The 10300-nt window shown below is 43.5% G+C and overlaps 1 protein-coding gene across 1 annotated transcript in view; it reads left to right on the top strand.

Moving 5' to 3' along the window:
* Window positions 1-284: 284 nt before the first annotated feature.
* LOC311046378 (cadherin-2-like) overlaps window positions 285-10300 on the top strand; it is a 93628-nt gene continuing 83612 nt past the window's right edge. The window contains exons 1-2 of the mRNA XM_084058638.1: window positions 285-572; window positions 3312-3438. Coding sequence (XP_083914764.1) covers window positions 519-572; window positions 3312-3438 — 181 coding nt within the window. The 5' untranslated portion in view covers window positions 285-518. The remainder of the gene's footprint in view (window positions 573-3311; window positions 3439-10300) is intronic.

Genomic DNA, 10300 nt, shown 5'->3' with positions numbered 1-10300 from the left:
GTGGAGCCTAATATCTGCCTGTCATTTTGTCACTGTCTATGACCAAAGGACCCCAATGGAAACAAGCCAATGGCTTTCTTGGGTTTTCGTTTAAATTCCTATCAGCTGACCTTGTATTGAACTGTACTTTCACGTGCTTTTTTCCCCCTGCAAACTTCTAATAAAGTATTCAATCAAAAAAACCTGGCTGCTTGCTTCTCTCACCAACCTGGCAACAGTGGCACGCAGCAGCAGCCTCAGTACCAGGCAGTGATCTCTCACAGAGCAGAGAGAGAGAGAGAGAGAGAGAGAGAGAGAGAGAGAGAGAGAGAGCAGAGGAACACCACAGTGAGTGGAGAGAGAGAGACAGACAGACAGTGGATCTAGAGGGGAGGCTGCTGCATGCTGCCCGCCGCCGATGAGCCTTCTTTTGTCGTAGAACCACGACCACCACCAACCACGCTGAAGGAGGAAGCAGGCGGATATAACATAACGGACTCCAAAGGGGATTTATATACTCAAACCCGTTAGCCGTTGGCATGATGTCCATGTGCTTACACCTTCTGCTGCTAGCGGTCTCGGCAGGACTGCAGGTAAAAGGATTTGAATGCGTTTTGTGTGTATGTTGTACGGGGTTTAATTGTTGGTGGAGTTGAGTTGTTGCACCGACCGACCCACCGGTTTCCAGTTTGAAGCGCTTGTTTTATATGTGAGACGATGCTAGAACACGATCCATCTGCCTTACTGTCTGTCTGTGTCCCCGGCCGTTTGCTAGCTGCTCTTTTCTAGTAGGAATCGGGACATTTTAAAGCCCTCTAGTCCGGTGGTTTTCAACCTTTTTCAACGTCAAGGACCCCCACATTGACACATATTAGCCCACGGACCCCCTATTCAAAAGATATGCCAGGGACTCAAGCATTTTCATTTCTTGGGGGGGTCCCAATCTACACTGTATCATCATCATTAGTGTTTATTTAACTCTGAGAGTGTACAAATGGAACCAAATTGGTTCCATTTGTACACTCTCAGAGTTACAGACATATAAGGGTCAATTTGGTTCCTAACTATTGATTTGGCTGGGGACCCCCTGGAACCCCGTCAGGGACCACTGGTGGTCCCCGGACCACTGGTTGAAACCCCCTGCTCTAGTGTGTTGGTTAGTTTCTAAGCAGGCATGCGGTGGACAGACACGGTTCATGGACGATGTGAAAACAGTCTCTATACGTTGATGGGATATCCAAATTAACATTTGATTGATTCGTTTAACGGGTTGTTTTCGTACCCCCCCCCCCTCTCTCTCTCTCTCTGTAAACCACGGATTGCGTTGAGGTTTTGCTTTACTAAAGCTGTGGGGAAGGTCTTCCGAAAGTCCCGTTCAATTCAGTTGATCCTTTTTTTTATATCGTTATTATAGACCCCGTTTAACAGAGTTCATGGAAGTGGACCGATATTATTTGTCTTTACTGTTTTTTTTTTAAATAACATGAATGTTATTGATTTATCAATGGCTTTGATGCTTCAGAAATGTTATGAGGTTTGACAAATAATATACGATCGTCTGCCCTCAACAGCAAGTACTGGGTAATGTGGGCTGTTATAGCCTGGACTGGCAGACAATCGCCTTCAAATGTGCCTTAGTTAGTAGGTAGAATAGCCTACTAACATTTCCTACGGATGACCTTTATCTGGCTACTTGATTTAATTTGTGCGGTTTATTGCTTATTTAGAAGTCATAGCCTACATGGCCATAACATTCTTTTCCCCTTTTAAAGTTAATGTGGTACTCTAGAGCAGTGGTTCTCAACCTGTGTGTCGGAACCCCCAGGGGGTCCCCACATGATAAGGGGGACAGTAAAGTGCACAATTTAAGGACTTTTTAATACCAAGAAAAAGACCATTACTGCATCAGATGTAATCAACAAAACTGGTCAATCACATTGGCCAAATTGGCAAATATTATAAGAAAGAGGCAAACATTTTGAAAATAGCAGATCTACAATCTCACAACGCGCGTTGTGAGCTTGTAGCTATGCTATTTTCACAATATTTATCTGTGGAACAGAGTCAAACTTCATGTAAATGCCTCAACTCCTACAATCCCAAGTGCTTGTCAGGGTGGTGGTGGTGGGGGGGTTCACCAGTTCAAATATGATCATTTTGGGGGGGTTCACATCCTGAAAAGCTCGAGAACCACTGCTCTAGAATGGGCTATCAATAAAAAAAAAGAGAATCCTTAAAAAACATCAAAGCAATTGTAATTAGGCTAAAGTTGTAAATCTAACGTTTCCTCAGCACACACAGGTTAACAAAAGTGTGTAGATTGTGGATTGGGTTGGTTGAAAGGCTAACTGCTCCTCCCCCTTCCCCAAGCATCCACCATTTAAATTCCACTGATTAGAATGACAAGTGGCACGGATACCCACAATGCTCTTTTTCACTGGGACATTCTTTTGAGGTTTGCAACTGAGGAAAATAGGATTAGCCCTCTGTGGGTTAATGCCCACCCTATATGCTTGAGGAGAGATTTGCACATGCCTGCACACATTGGGTTGTTTGCACAAACACCTATCTGGGTTTAGCCTAAATCATAGTTGGAATTCTCCCACATTTCTGTCTTTCTTTGCATTATTTTAAAGTCTCACGATTGCATTTGAAATATATATTTAGTGTTCCTTGATTTCCTCCCACACAGTATGTCCTGATTTATTTAATTTCCCTGAAAACTGACGTTCACTTCCAAAGCCACTTGATTCTTCTGTTTTACGAACACTAGATGAAAGGCACTTGCCTTTACTGGTAACAGCCCTAACCTTGCAGTTCCTTGAATGATCATCAGGAAAGCAGGGTCAAGCATTATGCTCGGTTATTCAGTTTGAAACACATACACACACACAATATTATCATTATGCTCGGTTATTCGGAGTTTGACACACACACACACACACACACACACACTACTTTATTCCAACAGCGGTCGCTTGTAAGCGTTGGGTTTTACTGTTCCCCTGTTAATGCACTTCAAAGTGTTGTGTTTTCTAGAGTAGTGTGTAGTGATCAGAAGACATGGCTGGGAGTCATGGATATGACCAAAGCCCAGGCCTGGGCCCCTCTAGAGTATAAACGGAGCTTGTTCTTGCCTAGCCATGCTTTTTGGCTAATGCTTAACCCCTTTGGCCTCATTATCCTAATTGCGGTCCCCCTAAAACAACAACAGATGCTTTTGTACAACTTCGGGGACTCTCAGAACATGACCGAGAGTTTTTTTTTCTTTCAAGGAATCCAAGTACATATCAGAGAGAGTTGATTTATGACTCGTTCATGTCTTCCCCCAGATCGCAGCAGAGGGCACTGACACCGACCCCCAGCATAAATGCCAAGATCCACATTTCTCTCACTTTGAATACAATGAGGCGCTAACAAATGAGAGAGACGTTGAGGAGGGACAGTGGCTTTTCAAAGGTAAGGAGCAAAATTGATGTGTGCTGTGCCTTGCTAGTACGTGTGTGTGCGCGCGCATTTTGATGTACAGGCATTGGTATATGTGCTTATGTGGGCTTAACATTGAGTCGAGACCGGTGTTGCCAGATTCTGTGAGAGAAACAAGCAACCAGGTCTAGGAAAACCAGCCCAAAATAAGCGCCTATGGGCCACATGAGCACTTTAACATATACATCAGCTATTTGAAAATAGCAGATGTACAAGCTCACAACGCGTCGCGATCACAACTCGTCGCGATGCGACGCGTTGTGAGCTTGTAGATCGGCTATTTTCAACTAAAATCTTGCGGGGAAATTATTATAATAAGCAGATCTGGCAACCCTGGTGGAGACTCACATCAAGGCTCTGGCATCAGTTTGGGATGGTATAATGTGGTCTTAGGCTACGAGTTATGTAGATGTGCTTGTAAACCAACTAAAATATTGATCAATCTTCTTTTGCACTCGCAAAGAAAAACAAACTAGTACTCCGCGAGCAAACATTTCAGCAGATTGTTACAAATGGTAGCTTAATATTGTGTTTTGTTTTCCTAATACGGCCATGTATGACAGCTTGTACATTTTCCCCTGGTTTGGGGAGCAACCACGGTGGTTTAGTATATGACTAAAGACCACAATTCACCCACAGAACATGTCTAACCTATCTTTAAAAGTGTTTGTGTTTGTGCAATAGCGTGGGATTTGATGCCTTTTTTGTTTCTCCAACCCATATCCTCTTGGCAAACAAGAAAAACGAAAAATAATGTTTTTTTGTAATAAGCCATTACATAGCAGAAAGCATGACCAATATTGCCTCTTTTACTGTTTAATATCACCATGCAGCAGCTACCTTGAAACATTGCCGAGCTATACCGAGTACGGATGGCAATAAAAGTGGAATATATCACCTGTGTGCCATTAGAGAGGTTAGATCCTTGAGGTCATTTGGGCCAGAAAACATTCTTGCGTGTGTTGGATTTCACAGTGTGTGCCTAAATCTCACAGGCAGCTGTTGGTGGTGTGAGTCAGAGAGATGGAGGGGGAGATAGAGATGCCTCCGAGAACGTAGGAATACGAAAGTGAAGGGAGAAAGACAGACGGCTCTCCCTTTTGTCTTTCTCCTTCACTTGTGTCCTCCTACCTTTTGTGGGGTTTAGATGGGGGGAGCGGAGAGCTTTCACTGGAACTTACCTGCTGCACAAGCTTCCATTTGATCCTTTGGGTGATGGATTTCCCTCTCTGTTGGCTTGTGGATGAGCCGTGACCGGGGGTAATCAGGTTCCCCTTTGTTTGCCCCCCCACCACCTCCCACACCATCTCCTTCAGCCTCTCCCCCTTTTCTTTTACCCTTCCCCTCCCCCATTGGGCTGTTGAACGCTCCATGGAGAGGGTTCCTTGACGGAGCAGCTCCCCTCCTGCATCATTGTAATGCAGGAGGAGCTCAGGCTACGTGGGACGATGTTAATGAAACTCCATTGACTAATGCAAGGCTCCTGTGGCATGTTTTTGAAAGACAAAGCCCCCACAGTGTGCAGAGGAGGCCTTAAGCCCCCGCATTGTTCGAAATTTGCTTTCACCGATGCTGATGTGGAATATTGTTTCTGACCAGCAGGTCAGGTTTTTTTTTTAAAGGGTGCTCCGACAGCCACATGAGGTGAAGCAGGCTAAATACCACCATGCTTTACTATAAGGACGACTACATGCATTTCATTATCTCTCTTAATTGCACCCAGAGGCCTTAAATAATGAATGAATGGGGCCTGAGTGAATCTTGGGGAGTCATTCTAGTCTTTAAGTCCTCATTCCAATGCTATGCCCTTGCTTAGTAAAAAAATTACCATGCCAGCTCATTTCAATATACACGTACCTAATTTTAGAGCTGAATTATTTTGAGCAACTGCCATCTTTCTGTAGACATAAATTGCTTATATGAGAACGGATATGTGTGTATAATATGTATGTGTGTAATACTACCAGGACAAAGTATTAGGTGACAGAAATGTGACTCCATTGCTCTTGCTTGTGTTGACCTGTTGACCCCAGATACAGTATGCATGAGAGGATGTGGGGGGGTTGGGCGATTAAATATCGCTCACATAATTGAAGGCTTGTCTCATGATTAGCAGAATACACACATCCTAAGATATTTTAAAACCTGGAACTAAGAGGCATTCAGATGCAAAACGGTCAGAATTGAGTGTTCTAACTTAGGCACATCCTGTGTATTTGGTGATGACAATGGTTGGCAGTGTGATTATTAACTAAACTAACTATTACTAAATCTCTTGAGTCACCCAATTATTCTATTCGATCTCAAAAATCTATAACAATTAACTGTTGTTCGACCCAGGTGGATATGGAATTTCTCTATGATTAGCATAGCCGTCAGGGAGGACAATTTGTGTTTTTAAACTATAGGAGATCTCCTCTACAGTCCAGTGATATTTTTCTTTGGTTGTTTTGTGGCTGAAACACCATGTGAGGCGTTGGAGGGTTCCAACCGCCTACTCTCTGGGGCCCCATATGACCTTGCCTTCAAGATTAGGATATTTACTCAGGCTTGATACAGAGTGGGAAGGAGTGACCAAACATGGCCACTCATGTGCCCACACTCACACACACACACACCATCACACGTCACACACATGCCAAGAACATGAATAGACGGGCTTAAACGTTAATGCAGTATTTCCCCCCGCCGTTGTTTAGTTACTGGATACGTTGAGTCATTCTATTAAACCGTCTTTAATTGCAGGTGAAGTGCGCAAGTAGCAGTCTTGTTCGTATAACCGCTAATGGGATTCTGTTAGCTTTAGAGCGCTGACACACATTGTGATATTTTTTAGACGAGGCCTTTAAAAGGCCCGGCTTGTAAAGTGAGCTGGTCTGACTCTGAGAATTATTCAGCAGAGGCTTCCCCCCTCCAAAACTGGGTTAATGAAAAGCCCAAAAGCCTAATTGGACTTAATACACTCTTATGCTGCTATTCTGCCCCATCCACAACCCCCAATTCAGCTATCCTACTTTCTATTTCTCCCCCACCCCACCCCCCATGACCAGCCGTGTGTGTGTGTGTGTGTGTGTGTGTGTGTGTGTGTGTGTGTGTGTGTGTGTGTGTGTGTGTGTGTGTGTGTGTGTGTGTGTGTGTGTGTGTGTGTGTGTGTGTGTGCGTGTGCGTGCGTGCGTGTGTGTTTGCCAATTAAGCATGCTCTGGTGATGAGAGGGAACTAGTTCAAACTTCTATGTTTGTGTGCTTTTTTACTATCAGCATGTTAAGAATATGCAGAGATCTGGCTCAGTGGTTGAAGTTCAGACTTGGTTGGGGAGTTGTAGTGAGCTCATTCATTATTGTTGCGGTATCAAGTACTCAGATTTGTTACTTAAGTGAAAGTAGCAATGCCACAATATAAACATGCCCTGTTACAGATAAAAGGCCTGTATTAAGAAAAAAATGTAGCTAAAGTACAAAAGTATTGCCATCAAAATATAATTACAGTAGCAATGTAAAAGTACTCGAACTGTATGAGTACTCGAACTGTATGAGTACTCAAATTGTACTCAAAACGAAAAAATAGCAGAATCTACAATCTACTATTTACTGATCTTGTAGATCAGCTATTTTAAAATAGTATAAAATAGGGCTTAAAGCTGTCCTTTAGTCCTCACAAATGGTACCTTTTTTTTATTACTCGGCCTGTGTCTCATAGGAGAGCTGTGGACACTTCAGAAACCCTGCCTACTAGTGACATCATCGTTAGGCAGGTTTTTTTATTTTTTTTATTTGTAGTAACGCGAGAACAATGGCTTCCATTATAGCATGCTAGCTTTCAAAATTGTACTTAAGTAAATGTACCTTGTTTACTTTCCACCACAACAAGCATTACTGAGAAAGTGACTCACTGGCCTTCCAACGACTTCACTTTATTCGCCTCATCACTTACTGGTGTTAAAAAAAGTGTGATTATTTTCCGTACAAGCTAATCATAATTTGCAGTTACATACATAATTATAAGAATAGGGGAAAAACTAATCAAAACGATATCAACAAATATAAACATAAGGCATGTACGCAGAAAAAGGTTGAGTAGTAAGTACTTCACGTTAATAAAACATGCTCTGGAAATGACATGTTTTTATATCAACTTTTCATTAAGCTATCATTATGTATAATTACCTATTTTAACTCATATCTTTTTTTTTCTCGACGAGAGAGACCAAAACATTCTGTGAACTAAATCCCACAGTTATGTTTTGGACTAAGTCCATATATAAATGTTGTTGTTCTGGGTCTCTGCACTCTGTCATGGCTGTGATGGCCCCCCGGTACAGCTGGGGCCACTCTCAGATTTGTCGGAAAAGGCCCCAGTGTTTGGTCAAACGTGACCCTGCTTGACCCGCTCCTGTAAATTGGGCCAAGTGCTCGGCAACGGACTCGACCTTTAAAAAAAAAAAAAAAAAAAAAAAAAATCTACTTGAGGTTGGTGTTTTTTTGCCCGTGCTCTCTGGTTGAATGGAAGACCAGCCAAGGAGGTCCTGACCCTCGCCAGGGAGGCCCCAGATGCACAGCACCTCTCGGCACATGTTGTCCTGACCTACAGAGTTGAACATCTATCACTGGGACAGGCAGTGCCAGGCCAAGCAGCATTAAACCTGAGGTGAACAGGCCGCGCCAACGCAAACCGAGAAGTTGTGTTGGCTGCCTGTTCTTTGTCCGAGAGAGTGATGAATGCTAACAAGTAGTTTTATTGTATGCTGTAACAAAAGGATAAGGGACTGTAAAAACTCTGCCTGTTTTTGAATGCTGCTGGAATTGTACCGATTTTTTTCTTAAGGAAAAAAGGGGGAAAAAACGGCCCAGTAAGGTTTTCGTCTCTCTCCAAAAAAATTCAATAGTAGCACATGATCGATAACTTCAAACACTTTCGGTTTTGTTCATTCAGTAAGGCCTGTTGTAGCCTCCAGTCACAGACAAAAGTGTGCTCCAAACCTGCTGTTATGTCTGTCTTGGAGGCATATAAGGTAAATGACTGATGTCTGTGGCTAAATAATTCAGTATAGTCAGTCATGACATTTGTTATGTTCAAATCCCTGTTCAAGGGGGAGATCTGAAAAGTCATGCAGTCAGAGACATGGAGTACACAAAGCAGCAGGAGAGACACAGAGAGAAGCCCTTACCTTTTTTTTTCATTACGGTGGATGCTGCGTCTTTCCCATATTCTCATCTCTTTTTTATGGTCGGGGAAACATCAAGCACTACCACACCGCACTTCACCATTTGATAGGGCCCTAAATCCCCCCTCTTCCTCGTTTTTTTAAGCCGAGGCAGCACTTCCACCGTAAGCTTGTTTGCCAGACCCAGTCCATTGCTCTCCTTCTCATTCCACTCAGTTTTTTTTTTCTCTCCCCTGTTTTTTTTTCTCTTTTCTTTTCTTTTTTCTTTCTGGAAGCATGGAAGCGGATCAATAAATCCACGGTCTTTCGTTTGGACTGATCAATACGTTGTAATGAATGCTGCGCTCCAATTCCCAGCTAAAGCATCGCTGGCGGGGTTTGGGGAGGAATCTGCTTTTATTCTTTATTGTTATGAAACTCCAATACATTTTCAGCGCCCCATCACTGTTGGTTTTTCCTGGTGCATGCTACGCTACGGCCTAGATAGCATCCACACATATTGTGCTGGCTAATTGGATCCAGGTAGCATATGGCTTAAAATCTAGGCTAACACCTTTGATGCAATTTTCCTACTAGACTGAAATGGAAGTAGCATCAGTCTAGTATTCAGTGGAAGGGGCCATGACAGTCACACATCACCGTCTGTGGCTCCATTGCAGTCCTGTAAGGCTGTGTATCATGACCCGTGAAATAATAATGTTGTTAGCATATACGCAAGTCCACCCGTCTGTGACTAATTTGCGTGTGTGTGTGTGTGTGTGGTGGCGGTGAGTGCTTTTAGGGCTTCACTGGGTGGTGTGACAGGAGAGGACATATTTTATTTATGTCTGACCTTTGCCGGCACCTTCTTATCGGAACAGGTAGTCTGCATATCCTCTCTTCACATTTGTGGAGGCAGACATGGGGACTGGTGAAATGCCTAAAAGCAGATAAAGTATTTTGTCGTGGGGGCTAACGTTGCCCTGGCTGGCGTCTTCTCAGCACCTCTGCTCGTATCGTTTCATATCAGCCTCAAGCCATGCCCCCTGCTATTGGCGGCTGGGAGTGTGTGACACTGACATTGGCCAGTATAGTTAAGGTGCCTCTTTTTTTTTTGTTCCTGCAAGTGTGTGTGTGTGTGGGTGTTTGTCCTTGGCATATAATTAGCCTGTTCAACCCATACACAGCTCTCAGTGGTAAGGTGGGGGCTCCTCCAGACAGAGTATAGGCTTCCGGAAGCCCCCCCCGCTGTTTGTTGATAAGGACTAAACTGGGCTATGTGTTTTCAGACCTTTGCTGTCAGCGCATTGCATGACGTGACATTCAAAATGGACAACCGGTGTTAATTTGGCTCTTCGGTTAACCCATTGACCTGAAGCCGATTCTACATGTCTCCTAAATCCCAACAGTTTTCTGAAAAGCGTATGTTTCTATGTCAGTGGTGCTCAATGTTTTTCATGTCAAGGACCCCCAAAATGATATGTATTTGGCCGCGGACCCCCATCAAAATATGTTGTTCCAGGGACCCCCCAGAAGCAACGATTTGAGTTAAAATGTTCGCTTTAAAAATATATATATTCAAAGATTTGCACACATTTTCACGAATTTTCAAAAATAGCAGATCTACAAGCTCGTAGCGCGGCACTCGGTGCCGCGCTATGAGCTTGTAGATCTGCTATTTTTGAATAGCCAAA

This window comes from Gymnoscopelus microlampas (genome assembly GCF_963454915.1).
Source record: "Gymnoscopelus microlampas genome assembly, chromosome: 5".
NCBI classification, from domain to species: Eukaryota; Metazoa; Chordata; class Actinopteri; order Myctophiformes; family Myctophidae; genus Gymnoscopelus; species Gymnoscopelus microlampas.
Note: the sequence above shows the minus strand (reverse complement) of the source record. Positions and strands in the feature narration are given on the sequence as shown.